Below are 19,602 nucleotides of genomic sequence, written 5' to 3'. Positions count from 1 at the left end.
TCTGATGCCATATTCTAAGTCATCTGCAAATCAGGGATATTATGTTCATATCTGCTACCAACGAAGAAAAGTTTTCATATACGTTTTCAAGTTGTTTATCTTTTAAAAAACGTCGGCAAAGAACGTCATATCTTTGAAACTCTTCACAGCTGCATTGAAAGTTGTTTCCAAACTTCTTTGAAAAGATATGGTATAAACAACGATGGCATCTTCATTACTCGTGTTCGATTTGCCGATGATATAGTAATAATGGCAGAATCTCTAAATTGCTTGAATGACCCCAATGATGATTCTCAACATCTAGGTCTTAAGATGAACATGGACAAGACTAAAATCATGTCTAACATTCATGTCACACCTATACCCATCACCATTGAGGACACTACGTTAGAAATTGTCGACGAGTATGTATACCTAAGACAACTTGTCCAAATGGGGGTAGGGATTATAAGTAACGGAGTTTAATAGCCCCATTGCTAGCAATATACCTTATCAGTTCGACCTCCACGCGGTTCCCCCTGGAAACTATCATGGCAAATTTTTGTTGAATTTGTCACAATGGGTTAACAGGTCAGTTAACCCATTGTGACAAATTCAACAAATCATCCTCACCTATCGTTCCTCACTGGTACCCCGTCAATGTATACCAATAGCGCAGGCGGGATTACCGTTTACCACCCATTAAGAAAAAAAAACTTGTCCAAATAGTCCAACCTCGACCGATAAGTCAACGGAAGAATCAAACTCGGCTGGGCAACGTTTGGAAAACTACGCCACATCTTCTCATTCAAAATACCTTAAAGTTTGAAGTTCTTTAACCATTGCGTGTCGTCCGAAACCGAAACCTAGTCCTACATGGTTGCCCGTATGCAAAATCTATATATCAAGTTACTCAACAAGCTATAGAGGGAGCTGTGCTGGAAGTTTCTTTGCGTGATAGTATCCGAAATGAGCATATCAGCAAAAGAACCAAACTGACGAACATAGCCCGAAGGATAAGCAAGATGGAGTGGCAATGGGCTGGTCACATTGCTTAAAAAACCGCCAATTAATGTGGAAAAAAAGATCTTAAGTGGCGGTGCCATACGGGAAAACGCAGTGTAGGACGATCCCCTACTAAATGGAGTCACCACCACATGTACATTGGAAGGAATCAATGAATGCAGGTGGTTTAGGACCGTAACTTATGGCAGTCAGTGGGCGAAGCCTATATTCAGCAGTGGATAGTTAATCGCTGATCTGATGATGATGATGAATACATGACATGTACCTATATACATAATACCTATATTTGTAGAAATATCACGAAAAATGTTCATTAATTAAAGTAACAGCATTAAACGTAGATAGATATCTATCGTCGGCAGTCCAGTAGAACGAATCTTCTTGAAATCACTATACTCTCCGACACAATGACTGGATCAATCAAAATCGCTTGCGATTACACGTCACAGAGTAAAAAACATAGTACCGAACACAGATGTGTCATTTTTTTTTATTTTTCATATTTATATAGAAACTAATATAAAACTATTTTATAGAATTATTGTCGTTTCTACAGAATAGCTAGGTAAGTACATACATACATTTTTTTGACGTTAAACATAGTTAAGCTAAATAAAGTTAATCAAAAATACTTAATCTCAATTAGATACGGTGAATGTAACGCTGTTTAAATATTAATCTATGATGCATTTTTTATAATATGTAAATAATAATAAAAAATGCGTCAGTTACATTATTTCACTAGGCAACTATTTTTAAACCCTAATTTGTTCTCAAAATATTGTAGGTTGATACACAATTAACATCGCGCAATAGTCGCATCTAGATTATATTAGTACATGCTCTATGACAGTTCGGGAAACACGTACACAGACAATGCGGCCCCATGGACAAAGCAGCGCTTCCTTCGATTGTCGGTGTTCGATGATTGATCAATCAGTGCACTAGAAAGGCCGGCTTAATTGCGCCAATCGTGCTTCTATTTGTACTGCCAGCACTACCAGTGACTACGAAATTACAGTAATATTTACAGCAGTGTCGCTCACAGTAGGAAAATCACGTTTTGTATTTAGGTATGTGTATTATAATGCACTGTATTCAATAATGTTAGAAGTAATATTAATGTTACGGTTAATATTAGGCCATAAATTTTTTGCAAGTGCATCTGTATAATTCGATGATATTATTATAAACATATACTCGTATTGTCTTATTATAGAAATACCTACATATTGACACCTATCTAATGTGGTTCATAATGTGGAATAAGATATAAAGCACATATTATTAAAAGGTAAACAAAAACTAAAAATATATAATATTTTATAATTGTTAGTTGTTTTAAGGATAAACAAAATCAGTGATTGAATAAATCACATAACATTATCTTTGTAGGATTAATATGTATGTGTATAAATAATTCTACACCTATTTATCGTAAGTCTGCGAATCGCAATTACTAGTTAGGTAATCACTTCATTGTTTTTTAGTTAGGTAAATGCAATTTTCCAATAGTCGTATACTCGTAGTAGAAAATTAATCGTAATTGCTTGCAGGTCTAAATAATAAATGCTAGTTCCCTGTAAGTTCGTATAAAACTCTACATACATTCTGATGCTTACATATCTAAAGCAATATCCGCAAAAGGACAAAATATCGCTGCAAATAAACGTTTAAGTTTATGGACTCGAAAGATATTACCGATTCGTGATCTCCTTTTTCTTTAGTTTCGCGTTTCGCCTGGTCGGCCATCTTGGCGACATGTGGCGGGAGATTTAGGCGGGAAACGTGCCCCGCTATATTAGATTATGTCGAAATGAATTGAGCGCTACTATTGGATATGTTATTGACGTAGATTTGCGATCGGAGGAACGAACTGATATTTCGTATTGTTATTAAAGACGGGGCGCTCCCGTAGGACGTGCGTGGCGTCCCAAGCACCGGCCCGCACGGTACGCCGCCCTTATGGACCTATCGTTTAGGCCTCTTTATATTTTTCTTATGTAAATACACTTTCATATCCGATGAGCTTTATTTATGTGGGAATCGTTTTAGCGAGATAAGTCTCTCCTCTGTTCCAGTGTTCACCTCTCGCGATGCATGTAAATTTTGTTTTGGAATACTGATTTATTTTATTCCCGGCTTCGCGTATCTTGCCTGATATTTTATAAGCTTCATAAAGGGAGAAATGTTATTTGTCTTTGATAAATGTAGGACTACATCTTCTAAGTAAATTATTTAACCAGTATATCTACTTACGTAACATTTTCAAACTGTCAAAGGACATGTGGCATAGGCGGTTACCTAAACATTATCCAGCATTATTAAGTGTCGCTGAAGATCAAAGACTGTATGTGCCAGACCGAGAGTGGTGTTAAAACGTCTTCAAGGGTTTCAGCACGGTAAACAGTAGCTTTTTCTGTAGTACAACAAATAAGCGACAAGCGGAATCGACATAAGCTTACCTTACTTATTGTTTAATTATAAATATTAAAGTAATATAAAGTAGTAATATATTCGTATTTCAATTGGACATAATGGTACTTGTGTTATCAGGCACACATGCAAAATTTTACATAAAACGAGTCATCGTAGTCTCAGTCGTAGGGATAGTATAGATAAAATCGTAGGCAAAAGAACTATCTGTAATTATATAATGGTTTAGTTAAAAACGTAATTTATTTACTTATTGACGAATATTTATTTTTTTATACAGAATATATTTATAGAGTGTTATAACATAAATATTATACTATTATGCCAAATGTAGAAACCACAATATAATAAACATTTTTGTATTATTATTGTTGTGTTATTATTGTTTTACAAAAGAAACAAGACAGTTCATAAATACATATACCACTATATTGTTACAGTAATCAAAAATAAATATAATTTATCATCAGGCAAGCATATTATCTTTAAAATAACACACGGCATAAACTATTCGTAGGTTATGAGAGCAACATTGTATACCTAATCTTGAAAAGCCACCATGTCTAATAACTTGTTCCAGTGCGCGAGGGCGGCGCACGCGCATCGTCGGCACCGTTTGATGTCGCAAGGGTAGTTATGAGAATTAATAAAGTGAACAACTTGTAATTGCTTCCGATAAGACGATGCGCTGCGGCTTCATTGCGCAGAAGCACTTTTGTTTTTTAAGCAAGCATCATTTAACGAGTCTCGTGCAATACAAACATTATGGCCGATTCTTCACAGTAAATAATTAATCTAAAAACATGCAAGATTACACCAAACAATTTTAGTTTCTGGCATGATCAGTGTTATTAACTGCATTTAACTTGACGATTGGTTGTTTTATCCCTATATTAAGCAAATTAAATAACTTATACTTAGTGTTTGTGTATACTGTTACATTATTACCGTTACGTTATTTTTATTATATATTTATTAATGCTTATTTTATATGCAACTTAGAATGGCAAACAAGCTGACAGTCCACTTAATGGAATGTGGTAACCGTCGCCTATAGACATTAGCAGTACATGGACATAACAGAGTATACTGTTTCGCCTATCTTTCATGCGTTGCCATTCCTGAGGATTCAAATGTTATTCCTCTGTACCCTGTAAATTCACTGTCACCCATCAAACCGAAACACAGCCATGCAAACACAACTGCATCACGGTAGTAACATGAATGGGAAAAGGTGCTCAAACAAACGCTTTTTGTATGTCTCCCTCTAGTATGCTTATATTATACATTTATAAGAAATTACCTTTTTATTTGTTACAGATAAATATTCATTATTCATTATCAGACTATTCCGATCCACTGCTGGATATAGGCCTATTTCAATGCTTTCCTACCAATGCAATCGTCTACTTGTTGCATCCGTTTTCTCACCGTTATCTTGCGGAGATAGTCGGTCCATCTGAAGGAAGGTCGGTCCACGGAGTGTTTTCCTCTATGTGGCCTCCACTTTAACAGTTTTCTCACCTATTTCCATAAAATATGATTATATAAATTATTTTGCTAACAGTATTAATATATTATAACACATTTCAAAGATAAAATAATTATATTATAATAATGCATAATTTATTAGAAAATTAATCTATTGGATCGATTATAATCTTAATTTTTGACAATACTTTATCGTTCATACTATTCATTTTTCACTCATGTCATGCTTCATATAAGGTTATTAAAAAATAAATTGACACTTATTAGATCGTAATTATAATCTTTTACAAATCTTTGACAATACTTTATCGTTCATACTATCCATTTTTCCTGCTACCGAGAACTAAGGTATAACACTGTATCGATATATTATTAAGCTGAAACAATGCACGCATTCAACTACACAACAGAGAAAGAGAGTGAGAGAGACAAGTTACATAAAGCTTTCACAACAGTAATTCAATTTTTTTTTTAGTTTTAAAGATAACTAGGTACTTCCTCATGCAAAGACTGTGTTTAAAAAAAATGTTTAGGATCCGCCATACGACCACAGAACTATATTATGTCCCTGTGATGCTACCGCCTCTATCGCATAATCAACCATATAGTAGCACTATATGGTTGATTTATTCTGCACTTATATTTACTGCAATATTATATTTAAAAAAACAATTATCTTCATAACTATTCTGGTGTGCGTCCTACAATTAATAGGTTTATGTAAAATAACAAATACTGTTGATACTCACTTGTACTTATATATCAAAATATCTATTTAAAAAAAATATTAATATAATTTGGATTCGTCAAGTTAATTAAGAGAGCATAAGAATCATCATCATCAGCCATTGTCTGTACACTGTTGAACGTAGGTCCTATAAAGAGAGGGGGGGGGGTGGAGTTAGCAGTAGTTGCATGCATGTTGAGACGCTGCTGCCCATCCCTCGACCATGAAGTTCCCTTGGTTACTTTTTACGATACCCACGAGAAAAAAGGGATGGCCCGTTCTAGGCCAGGATCAAATAGCAACGTAAGAATTTACTTGCTGAAACGTTTATAAAAATGGAAGAACATACAAGTGCAATGTTAAATCCTTCCCAACATCACAAATTTTCTATTTTATTACCTACTTCTGTTTATATACGTGTTAGTGCACTGACACATATAATAAGTACATATTCTTTAGTTCACGTTGAATTAAAATATAATGTTATACCATTATTTTTAAAACAACTTAGGAGTCTACCTATTCTTGATCGTTTTCGTCTTCAAAGTTTTTTAATTTATTTCATTGTTAACAATACGCTTATAATAAATGTGAAATTAATATTAAAAGCACGTTTAATAAAAATTTCTGGAACGTTCCCCTCGATATGACAATCAAATTTACAGCCAGTTGAATCATTACGAACACATTTGGAACGTCTCATCTCGGGCGTATGAATAATGTTAAAAGAAACCTATCAATAAAACTGAACTTAACGTGTCTCGAAATAAAACACTTTGTTATTAAGTTGACAAGCAACCGTAAAAATGCTCCTTTAAAATGTAAAATAAACAGATCAATCATGTTAAAATGATCCCACCGGGCTCGTACTGATCCCCGAAAAGAAGCCTACGTAAGCGTCTATTATAAAGCACAGATGTTACCACAAGACCGATATCTAACCCCGTTCTTCTCGCACGAGCGTTTCGCGAACTGGACCGACAGGGACAGAAAATAAAAGTGATACGCTTTTTTTATTCTTTTTCGAAATAAGAATTGTTCTACATTCGGGAGAGTGATTGACATGCGGTCGCCGGCGGCGCCCCCCGACGTGAGGCATTAAGCGTTTCACAAGATGGCCCTTGTATTATTATCATTTTATAATTTATTACGCTAATTATGAAAGGACCGTATTTAAAAATGAAACAAAGGTATCAGGGCTGCCATTTATGTACGGTAAAAGCTTTGCGGACGTGTAGCGTGCTACTTTTTCGGGGTAAATAAATCTAGGAAAGCACATCAATCAAGTTGTCGGATGGACGGGAAGTCCCGTCCGTTCCACATTATTATGTAGATCCGTGATTAAAGCTTTTAAAAAATAACGAATTCACAATCTGTACTTAGGTGTAGCATTAACATAACCCTTTAATTTGACGTATGTTTTTATAAGCTAAGGGTGAGTCAATTTAATAGATTTTTTTCCTAATACTTTAGTAAACATATATTTAAATGTCATTTACTGTCATATAATTAAATAACAAAGGGGTAACATTATAAATACAATTTAATGAAATTATACGTCTTCTCCATAAAATTAAAACTAAATCAGTGACATTAATAAGGCAAGAGTCCGAAAGTTATTTCAACAGTGTCTTCAAAATATAATTACTAGTATCTAATTAAACGTAGTTATTTATTTAAGTATCTATTTAGATATGAAAATGTAACGTTACATATTCATGGAAGGCAGTAATAAACCAATATTGTCATTGGGAGCGAGGTAGACACTAGTGTTGCCTAATTGTTGGATATCGATTATTAATTCGATTGAGGCAGCAAATAATCTAATCGATTACGTAATTTCCAATAAGATATAGTCAATTATTAACAGTTCACCAATTAAAATAAATAAAGATAATATCAATTTATTAATATAATCAAAAGTCTCAGTAGCAAATACAAGTACTTGCTATAAATTACGTATAAATTAATCACTAGTTTTATTTTAATTAATTTATTCGATAGCTAATCGATACAACATATTATGTTACAACGATTATTGTATGATAATCGATTAAATTGCATAAATAAATATATTCGATTATTAGAGGCAACACTAGTGGACGCTCGGCGACTGGGCGGACGGGCTGTGGGATCCGTTGGACTAATTGAAACCCCGCCCCGCACGACGTGAGAAGACTAAACATCGTCTAATCCTCGGACCTCTACTGCCCAGTGCCCATAACCATACATATCTAAATAATTGGAGATTTCGCGAGATAACACTACGGCCTCTATTTATACGATACAGTATGTATCAGATGTAACTACTTTAATACATCATACAAACAAATAGTTCTATAAAAAAAACTACATAATATAATAAAATAATATTTTTTTTTAGGTTTATAAACCACGGTATCCTTGGGAGCTGAGACTGCATTGTTTTATATCAAATTCCTTTTTTCAACATATTCTCTAAACATTTCGTAACAATATTTTTTAAATTTAGACAAAGTTTCCATATATGTTGGTAATATATTAATTTCCGAAAAAAAATTATAATATGTAGTTTTTTTAAAAACTGTTTACGGTCTTAAGTAATAATTTATAAGGCCTAGTTTGGCAACAAATATAAATATAAATTAATGTTATATTGTGAAAATATTTTACATAGCTAAGTTTATATTGGATATCTGTTATGCAAACATGTTTAACAGCTGAACGCATTTTAATGAAATTTTATAAATACATGAACCAGATTACCGTATATTAACACATACTTATTTCATACTTCGCAGGATACCTACAGCTTATTAATCAATATAGTCTATGTATAATGTAATATAATTTGTATATAAGGCTGGCCTATACTTTGGTCAACGCATTTCCATTGCTATTCAGCGTGGAAATGCAGCAAGTATCCTAGGCACTATACCAGCTGGCAGTGATCTCAAAGAAATTTTTTATCTTTAAATATATATATTTTAAATTTTTTAATGTTATATTGGATTATAATATTTTGTATTTATATATTTATATAGTCATATTAATTATATATTTTGTATTTTTAAATCAACCACTAAATAATGAAATTGTTATCATTATAATATACATTCGTATGTCATAAAACATACTTTAAACTTTCAAATTGTCTATCCTGTTCATCTAAATGAATTTTTATCGAGGTAACTCTTATATATAATTAAAAATTACAATACAAGTAAATAGTTTTTATACTACTTTTACACCGCAGATACAGAATAGGTAGTGAATTTTCGCATTTCGCTCCTGAAAAAAAATCGTGCTACTTATTACATTTTCAGATTTAGTTACGAACATTTCATGATAAAAATTAAAGATATAAATAAATTGCAGAAACAGCATATTACTGAAAACAAACAATTGTAAAAAATACTTTACCAAGAGATTTATTACTTAAATTTAAATATAGGTTTAAATGTACCTAAATATCCAATTCAGAATAGAGATTAAAATAGTATACCAATCCAAACTTTATTTAATGAAGACATTGTTAAAACCCAATTCAGTCATTTAGTCGGTATGTGGCGACTTTGTTTTGGGCGGTTTCAATAGATTGTAAGAACAGGGAGCTGGGGATAAGTTAAATGGGGATTTGATGCGCGTTTCGACGCGTTCCGCCGCCCGGGATGAGCCCGTAAGCCGACACACTTGCGATTGAAACATCGCCGCCGAGCCTAAAACAGCCCTGGCTTAGCGCTTCTCGTGCCAAACTTGATACCCGTCTTCTAACTTGTGATTCGGGTCTTAGGCGCCGAAATAACGCAAATTCACGACTCAAATACGGCCAAAGAGAACGCTTCGTATTGCATGCGATAAAATTTATCCCAGATTTACTAAGTTGGTTTGAAACAAACGATGCGGCAAGGAAGGATGGTAACGTTTGACATGAGAATACTCGTGCTTGAACGAAAGCGGGAAATGTCACAAGAGGCTACGCTGCCTTCACTCCGCAAGACTGCGTGGTCACTAACGTAATCCTTATTTATGGCAAGACGCTTAGCAACGCCTCCGCTGGACCAACTATTTGTCAGACACCAGAAGTCGAAAGCCAGTATCAATCACCAGAAGAGGCTTAACAAAGGCGGGCGTGGTAGCCACCCCGAAAGTACTTGACGATATGTCTTTCTGATAAACAAACGTATTCAACAATAAACATTTATATTAGATAAATCAAGACATCAATGGCCACTTTAAATCAGAAAATTATAAATAATGCGCTTGTTTGAAGTTACGTCGCAAATGCCCACATCAGTACATAAAGGATGCTTCATTATATCATGATCGCATTTGCCAATTTTGCCATTTGTCAAACAATAAACACGCTACAATAAGCGACTTCCCCGCGTTTATTAACAATGACAACGTTATCTACTGCCAACGTAACAATGCGAGTGGACATAAAGTGACCAACAAAAGTGAAACTGAATCACCCCCAACCGCTTAGCACAACAAGAGAGGCGCCCACTGGACAAACAGCCCCGAGTGGCCATTACGAGATCGCTCTAAATTACGCGCAAGTTACGCGGGTCATCTTTCATTATTACGACTCTATTTTGGCAAGTCACAACAAGGCGGGCGTGGTAGCCGTAGCGGGCGGTCACCGTTCAACATTACCCCCCTGTTACAAGGTTGCATCTTTTTTCATCGGCCACACTGACCGCTGCCCCTATGCAGGGTGCCGTGCGAGATAAAATCGTAAATTATAACCCAATTCCATGGCTGTTAAGACTTGACAGATGAAAAGGCTTAATGCTTCGAATGCCAGTGCTATATCGTTAACATTTCAAATGAAATGAGGGTACTCAATATAAAGACATTTTAGTAATGATTAACGTTTATGTATATTGTTTATGGTCAGAATTGACCACAATTAAATCTTTTATACAGACCAGTTCAATGTAGGTCACAATCCATACTAGCATAATATGTTATTATTTATATGAAACCCTAGTCTGTTTATCTGTCTGTATTCAATACTGAATTATTTTGATGAAATTTGGTTTGATGGTACTTTAAACCTGAAGAAAGACACTTTTTGAAATCAACCCAACTGGGGATGAAATGAAGGGATGGATTCAGTAATGTATTATTTTACAGTTTAATTTAAATAATGAATAAAAGAGGTTTTCTTAGTATATAGTCTAATATTTTATATCTATAATAACAATGATTTATTTATTTATATCTCCTCACAAATAATTTAGGTTTACACGTGTAGTATTTATGTATTTAGAACCAAAATAAAATTAATTTAATACAGTCAACTACTGTGAGAAGCTAGTGTCTGAAATCGGTTTAAACCTGTATAGTACAGCTCACCAGACCTCCGACCGATATACATTTAAATAATAAACAAAATACAATGCTCTGAAATTATACAATCCAAAAAAAGAAAAACAGTACTTAACTGTGGGAGATAAAGAAAATAATAAAAATGAATATTGGAAAGTTAATTGTAAATCTATGCAGGCATAATTACATGTAATCTAATTTCTAATGTTCATGCTACAAATATTAAGTAGGTATTACCACTTCCTTTCAGATGGCTACCAGTTAATTTGTGATTACCGATAAGAAGGGTGAAGTATATTATATTCACGATTAACTGATTACCTGATTAACCAATCTATAAATGTATCCCTGAAATTACAGTGGTTTTAAGGGTTAGAGTTTGCACATGATTCATTTTACAATAGAAAAAAAGGATATTGTATCTAAGGATAGACAAAGCTAGATTTAACTAGATATAATATAGGCTAGAATAATAAAAACGGAATGGTAACCTCCTGTGCGCTGTTAAGATGTGCTGACACACTATCAATGTATTTTGCTTATGTATACATAATTAAAAGGCATGGATAATATGGATATCGATCTAATATATATAGGTATGTATATACATACCTATATATATTAGATCACATTGGGTTTCTCTGAACATTGATGGCGGAAAAAAGTCACCACTCATATCGATATCGCCCATATCGGTCGGATATCTATTTTCGAATACGTTAATAATCTGTTATCCATTATAATTTTTTGAATAACATATTTTTAACATATTCGTTATTGAATCAGTATCTAGATATTGTAACTTAAATATATACATATTGGTTTATACTACCCACTCCTAGTTATAAAAGACATAACTTATCTACCACGTGTATTAAAGGATGGTAAATATCATTCCTGCATATATAAAAACTGGAATTGTAATATGCTTACAATATAACTAATCGAGATATCTTCTCCATCAATAATCAATCTTTTTTTGAGTACCCGAAGGACATTAGCAATAATGGCATTACAAGCCTTTAAAGGACAGACCACTATCACATGGCGCCAGTCATTGTCAAAGCGAACAATGCTCTATTAAAATTACGTTTTCTCCTCACACACACATTCATAAATGAGCTATTTAAAAATATGATGGAAGACTATAATATGACTTCAAATAAAATATTATGTAGCTATACGTATTAATTAAAATATCATTAATATTCCCGTTTTTCCATTTTTCATATTTGTTTTTACCTAAAAAACTTTAATTATGTAAGACTTTGTTACTTAATCACTTTTTAATAAAAATGTCAGCACTTTTTTTCACTTGAAAATAAAAAAAAATTGCTGACATTTTCGTAAACTTATAACCATAATGGACCAACGAAACAGAAAGGTAACTTGAAATAAAACATTATATCAAATTTTAAGACATTACAATGAAATAATACGAAGACAGTTTATACATCATGAGTCTCCCCCAACAAGGCAATATAATGAGTTGTTAAGGTAAAGTTCTAATTTTTACCTACAATTCTATCTCCGTAGATTTGATAATAAGTTAGCTTACAAAAATGAAATTAACTATTAAGACTTATTACAGACTTAATTTTTCAAAAATCTTCAATCCTAATTACATACTCGTAATAATTTAGTATAGGACAAACATGGAAATAAAACCTTTCGATTCAATAGTAATCGTCAAAGCCAATTTATAATTTACAAAGAATCGTAAATAAATAATACAAAAAAATACAATCGCATTGTGAACGTCTTCCTTTTTGAACTCGGTTAAAAGTGTCTATCAATCAAACTACACTTTGTCTTCAGACCATAAACGACTGGTGAGCAATGGTCAATATTGGTACTCTTATAGTATTGTACATATATAATAGACAGATATTTACGAGTAAATCCCGAATTTCTCACATGGAATATATTTTATTTTTTTTATAACACAAGAGCAAACGAGCAGTATGGAAACATATGGAACAGTTGGAAGTATAAACAATATATATAACGGCAAACATGAAATATTAAAAGCTATTTCTAATTTCTAATTAATATCATTAATACACAATTGATAACTAACTATAAACTGTAACAGATGGATGGACGAAGTTGCACCATAAAGGTTTGTTTTTACCCTTTTAGTACGGCACATGCAGATGTAATAAGTACCAAAAATAAAATTTTATCTATTCTATTTACAAACCGACCAGTCCCATTCGACATAGAATACGGTTTTGCTTATGTAAATATGAGTGCCTAGTATAGTTTCGTAGCTGAATAATCCTTTGGAAATACTAAATACCGAACGGTGTCTACTATGAATGTAGTTTAATGATATGTTTACTACTAAGGACAGTGGGGTTTACAAATACATAATGTGTCCTGTTCGGGACGCGATTATTAAATTAAGGCTGAGCACAGCTTCGTTCGAGCAGCAGAGCCGGACCCCTGCCGTTCGCAACTCATTCTGCCTACAACTCGCTCACTACACTGATTTTGTGGGAACTCAATGCTTTTGATACTTTATTTTTATTTTATTTTTTATGCAACAACAAATAACTAACAAGCTGACGGATACCCTAATAGAATATAAATAAATAAAATGAACAGGATCATAGATAAATATACAAAATACACTGTGATGACCATGGTACCTTCATTGACTACTATTCCTGAAGATCAAGGTACAGGTATAGCGCACTCAGCAAACGTTTAACTCCATATAAAATATTAAAACCTAAGATTAAGGATCATTTATAGGGACAAAAACTATTTAAGTTATAGTAAGAAGTATTATTTAATGTACAAAATGTTAAAATCAGTTGACCAGTTTCGGAGATTTTTATATATTAAATTAAGATATTGAAATTAATTATTATTAAAACTTTTAATTTACGGTTTTGATAGACATTGTCATTAATACTAACATTCTGATCAATCAAATAATCAGCTATAGGCTAATTTGATCTTACAGAACATTAAAATACAAATATACAGATAGGTACAAATATAAAATCATCAAATCATTAATATTATAAATGAGAATATTTGTAAAGTTGTTGGTATGTTTGAATGTTTATGTGTTTGTTACTCAATTAGTTTACTTAGACGACTGAACGAATTTTAAAAAGTTTGATGAACTGGTGGGTATATCCTAATTTAAGACAGGAGATAATTTACTGATTAACATGGACAAAACCATAATAGACACTAATATAAACTACCTTTCATCTATTTTTACAAATATCAAAACATCGAGGTCGACTATAAGTGAACTACGAACGTTGACCAATAGTGGACAAACAAACTATATCTATGCGGGACAGATGCCATCGATGAAGTTTAAACCGAATTATTAATTGACATCCACTCTGATAAGCTTTTACATGCTGTGAAACTTAATACTACAGGCGTAGGTAATGTCCATTAAGTGCAAAGATATAATGATGTATTTTTATGGTGCGTTCTAAACAAGATTTATTATAATGATATGCCAATTGTGTGGGTGTACCTATCACATGTAAATATAAAAAGATCCTAACGATATTTTAAAACGATATCTCTGTAACTATCTACAATTGTCAACTATTAAGTAAGTATGTTCTGTTCTGATGCGCCTTAACAAATATTCGTATAATATTCTTTTAATTTTTTTAACTAAACTAAACAAAAATAAATAAACTCTTATAAAAATAAAATTAATCATCATAAAAATACTGAAATCTATTGCGGGTCATGTCACGAGGATAATTTCCATCATATAAAATAAACAAACGTAGCCTTTACGAGCTATGACAAATCTGAATTACAATCATAACCTTTGTCCAGCGCATTCTTGACGCATTCGGGGCAATAAAATAACTCATGTCCAATTTATGTTAATACAATAAATAGTGACATAAATAATTCTAAACGAACGCCCAGAAGACAATTTATGTAAGAGTGCTGTCTTTAAAGTGGCAACTATTACAAATTGAAAGATTTGTGCCTTTGGACACACCCTTCTTAAGTGGGTGAAGTGAAATTATTTAAGAGTGGGTATGTATTTACTTTGAGTAACTTTATGAGGTCATTCAGTAATAGAAATCTCTATTTAAATAATTTTGATATTTTTTGTAATTACTACTGATAGCAACAAATTCTACTTCAGTTTATTTTATAACCACTATTTAAATTAGCTTGGAAATTATACACAGCAAGTTATCATTACAAAGCTTCATCAATAAAATTATGTTAAAACAAGGTAACTCCTTCGAATACGTACTTAGTATATATTTGTTTAAGTCACTGTCCACATCAAGGGTATTATAATTTTACCGATTATTATTATATTAATTCTTAAGTTTTACAGTAAACAAAATTATTATCACAAAGGTAGCATCAACTTTATTATATTAATACAACATTAAAAATGGATGAAATAAGACTGAGAGGAGATAGAGTGTAACTTCATCGATTTTGTTGAATACATATTAGTATATTATATATAGTAATTTCTCTTATTAATGTATCTCCATATGCTTAAATTCATATACAATGTTTACAATGAATTATTAATTAATTAATCAATTCTAAAAACAGTAAATTATAATGAATTAATATCAAAGTAAGCAGTAAGGAAAAGAAGGTATAATATAAATTTTGTCTTTATCATGCTCGAATATGTCATACTTTAACATATCCAGAGTACAACGGTTTCATAGAAAGTGTTCACCTGAATGAACATCAACCGCAATTATATAATGACATAGCAAATAATTGTATCAAAAATACAGTTGTATAGAAGGAAAAAGCGACAAACCGACAGATGCTCGCGGCCATCTTGCGGTCGGGGCGCGTAACGCCTTACGTTCGTGACTTTGTGGTCACAATGTCACCATTTAAAATCAAATTTCGGTGATATAATACCGCTAAATTACTTGGTAACGGCCGAATGGAGGTACCAAGCAAATGACGTGCCGAACAACGGATATAACTCTTAATTTAATGCTCTTTGTAGTAATTTCCTAATTAAAATCTTTTTACGCTTTACGAGATATAATTAATGAGTCAACAAAGTAAAAGGGTTACAGAATTAAAATAATAATAACAGTTTACGTCAAATTTATCTACCGGATACATAGGTTAAGGGAATGAAAAATAAAACAGTCAATATGATCCTCACGAGTGAGCTCTCACCCTAATATAAATAAGAAGTGCAATAGAAGTGGATTTAATTTGAAGATTTCCTTCTCTTCTACTGTTATATGATGCTTTGTTAGCTCACTTACCTCTTACGATATCCTGGAGAAGAAAACAAGAGACATAATTACTTAGCGCTATTTTTAATACAACGGTCTCAAATAGACATTCCCTGCATATAATTTCTAGGAGAAATGTTAGTAATGAGCTCATTCCATAACCTGAGCTTTTGCAGGAGAATTAAAAATGCAATGTACTTACGTAACTATTTAAATTCTAAGATTTTTTTTATACAAGTTAGAATGGCAAACAAGTTGACGGCCCACCTGATGGAAAGTGGTAACCATCACCTATAGACATGAGCAGTACTATAGACATAACAGATTTGATAACGAATTGTCTGTTGATGACGAATAAAATATGATTATTCATTAAAAACAGTAGAAAGGTATGGTACCTTAAGTTTTTCAATGCTTACTTGACTTGAACACAGTTAATGCTATATGCATAACATCAATACAACATATTTTTGTAGCTGAGAGGGTAATAAGTACATTATAAGGGTAATAATAAAAACAATAAAATAGACAAGGCGAGAAGCTGTGGACCGTGAAATTGCCATCTGCGTCGCGAACTGCCACGTGCGTGCCCGTACATCGTTGCGTACTCGTACCTACTCATCTAATAACAATTTCTATTTTATTACTCTAATAATCGGCTCCAAGAAACTCTAAACTTAATATTTAGTACAGGTACTCACATCTATATCTTTATTTATTACTCCTAAAAGATTTTAATTGTCACTTTTTGAAACCCAACTATTATATTGTTTAATTAATAAATTGTAGAAATTGTAATGAAATATATTTTGATTTAAAAACTAAACTACTGGAAAGATTTTGACGAAACTTTTATGGGATTAATCTGAAATGTATGTTGTATATTTCAAATAAATAAATATTATGAGGTAATAACGCAAAATATACAACCAAATTGAGAAACACCTCTTTTTTTAAAGTCGGTTTAAAAGAAAACTTTAATCGACACATACACTCTGACATATCAGTCTAATACCAAAGAAATTACATTGGTAGAAAATAAGTTCTGATTTGTAGTGCTCATACCCAATAGGGGATGAAACCATGGTTATAAATAAAACATATGCATACATTTTTTTTATATTTATTGTTTAAAACCGAAATAATTTTACCCTGAATTTCTTGTTTTATTATCTGTGCTTGCAGCATTTGTTATCCATATTTATCTGTCCTTCTCCAGTTTGTTTCAATCGTTATTTCTAAACAAATGTAAATTCAACACATTTCTTATCACTTGGTTAGGCGGTAGGCAATTACCATCAGACGAACCGCATGCTTGTTTGCTTCTGTGTTATAAAAATAAGAATCTAGGATATTTCTGAAAACTATTACCTTATAAATATAGTTTTTTTTTTATACAACTTAAAATGGCAAAAAAGCTAACGGCCCACCTGATGGAAAGTGGTAACCATCGCTTATAGACATGAGCAGTACTATGGACATAACAGAGTATACTGTTTCGCCCATGATACCCCCCATGCGTTGCCATTCCTGAGGACTCAAGTGTTGTTACCCAAGCAAACGACTTTTGTACAAAGTCTCCCTCTGGTAGATATTAAATAATTTATAAATATTTTAAAATATCAACAGGCAAATCGCAAAAACCTAACTCGTTATATTTTTTAATTTTAAGTAAGCATATTAAATTAATATAAGTATATTTCGTCGTAAAAGCCGAAAACGTTGTAAGGCGCAGCCACACCGGGAGTTTATTAATCAAGTGGAGGGACATCTCTTGGCTTAGTGGCATTTTTCTCCAAGGATGTCGTGTTCATTATTTGCTGGGAAGGCGGGCGGCGTGATGAGAAATTAATCCGGGGCAGGTGGCCGCCGCAGGTGCGGTGCGCTGCCAATTTACCACGACGATAAGCTCGCGCCTTCCAGTCTCACTCACGCTTCCGTATCAGGACTGAACCGAGGATATTCTTAAACTGATAATAGAGCCATCTCATTAAAAAATAACAGAGCTCACAATGATTAAACTGCACAAAATCGTCGCTGTAGGTGGCTTTACAATAACATTTCAGATTAGAAAACCGGGTGCAGGCAAAACTGCGACACAATACAAATTGAAGATTTTCCAAAACTAATATTTTATAATTAAGATCATTAAAATATATAATATAAAATCAACTTACAGTAAGTAATCATTACTAATATTTTAAAGATGAAAGTAAGTTTATTTGTTTGTTACTTTATAATGCCATACCGACTTAATCAATCACTATGAAATTTGCTATACACATACTTTTATATTGTATATGGAATGGAGAAGGATATAGGCTACTTTTTATCCAGATCAATAAACGTCCTGGTCACGCGGACGAAGTCGCGGGGAAAAGCTATTTTTCGATTTTTATAATTTCATAGCTATTTTACGATAAATAGTTTCAGCTGTTAAATTAAAGAATAACAGGTGCAGAAAAAACTGCAATAGAATGTAAACCGAAGTTATTCCTAAAGTGATAATTAAACATTACTTTATGAATATCTTCTCTCTATAGCTGTCAAATATAGCTAAGTTACGTATTGAAACTAGTTATGATTTTATAAGAACATTTTATTACAAAGTACTTATAAAATCACAATTGTCGAGTGAGTAATATGTTTACGTTAAAAGGTTTCAGCTGCAAAACTGGAGGAAAGCGGATGTGGATGAGAGCGAGGGAACTGCGGCGCAGTGTAATCCGTACATATCTTGGTACATTGCTCAACGCGACACAGCGGGACTTAGCGAAAAGCCTCGACGCGCAGATGCTTATCTCAATAACAGTTTTATTTATTTTTGCGAGCGACTGATCCACTCCCAACGGAGATTTCTAATGAAAATGGAGAAAAGCAAGTTCGGTAGCGAACGGTTCCATTGCCGTCACCGCAGATTGGGGGCGTTGGGACCTATCGGTGGCTGAATAAAGGAATAGGCAATTTTTCTATTGTGCACATCACATCGCTATGAAGAAAAAGGAGATAGAACGCAATATTAGGATTTTTTAACACAATTAATCCAAATTAGTAGTGTAGATTATTAAAAATAGTCATTACCTTATGATTGTGCAAATAAACAAACACACAAATTTCTTAATCACATATCAAACCAAAAACCAATAATTAAATATTTTTAATTATCTTATTCTTTTTTTTCTTGTTGACAATGATTGTATATATATATATATAGATATATATATATATATATATATATATATATATATATATATATATATATATATATATATATATATATATATATATATATATATATATAGATGTATCCTAATTATATAGAATCATTTTATCCTAATTTTAATGGAGAACCTGAATTACGTTACGTAAGTATAGGTAAAATAAAGG

General features: G+C 32.6%; 1 protein-coding gene across 1 annotated transcript; it reads left to right on the top strand.

The window, feature by feature from the left end:
* The first annotated feature begins 249 nt into the window (after positions 1-249).
* On the top strand, positions 250-19,163 carry LOC128199985 (uncharacterized). Its single transcript, XM_052891654.1, has 2 exons — positions 250-404; positions 18,875-19,163. Exons 1-2 carry the CDS (start codon positions 250-252, stop codon positions 19,161-19,163), a joined length of 444 nt encoding a protein of 147 aa, XP_052747614.1.
* The last annotated feature ends 439 nt before the right edge of the window (positions 19,164-19,602 follow it).

This window comes from Galleria mellonella, unplaced genomic scaffold (assembly GCF_026898425.1).
Source record: "Galleria mellonella isolate WM207_F2 unplaced genomic scaffold, CSIRO_AGI_GalMel_v1 utg143, whole genome shotgun sequence".
Lineage (NCBI taxonomy): Eukaryota > Metazoa > Arthropoda > Insecta > Lepidoptera > Pyralidae > Galleria > Galleria mellonella.
The sequence above is the reverse complement of the archived record's forward strand: the minus strand, read 5'-3'. Positions and strand labels throughout refer to the sequence as shown.

What these genes read in the sequence shown, in the direction of transcription:
- LOC128199985 (XM_052891654.1), top strand. Translation starts at nt 250, where the DNA reads ATGGCAGAATCTCTAAATTGCTTGAATGACCCCAATGATGATTCTCAA. An exon ending in ACGTTAGAAATTGTCGACGA is followed by an intron (nt 405 to 18,874) that starts GTATGTATACCT and finishes TTACGTTAAAAG; the next exon opens with GTTTCAGCTGCAAAACTGGA.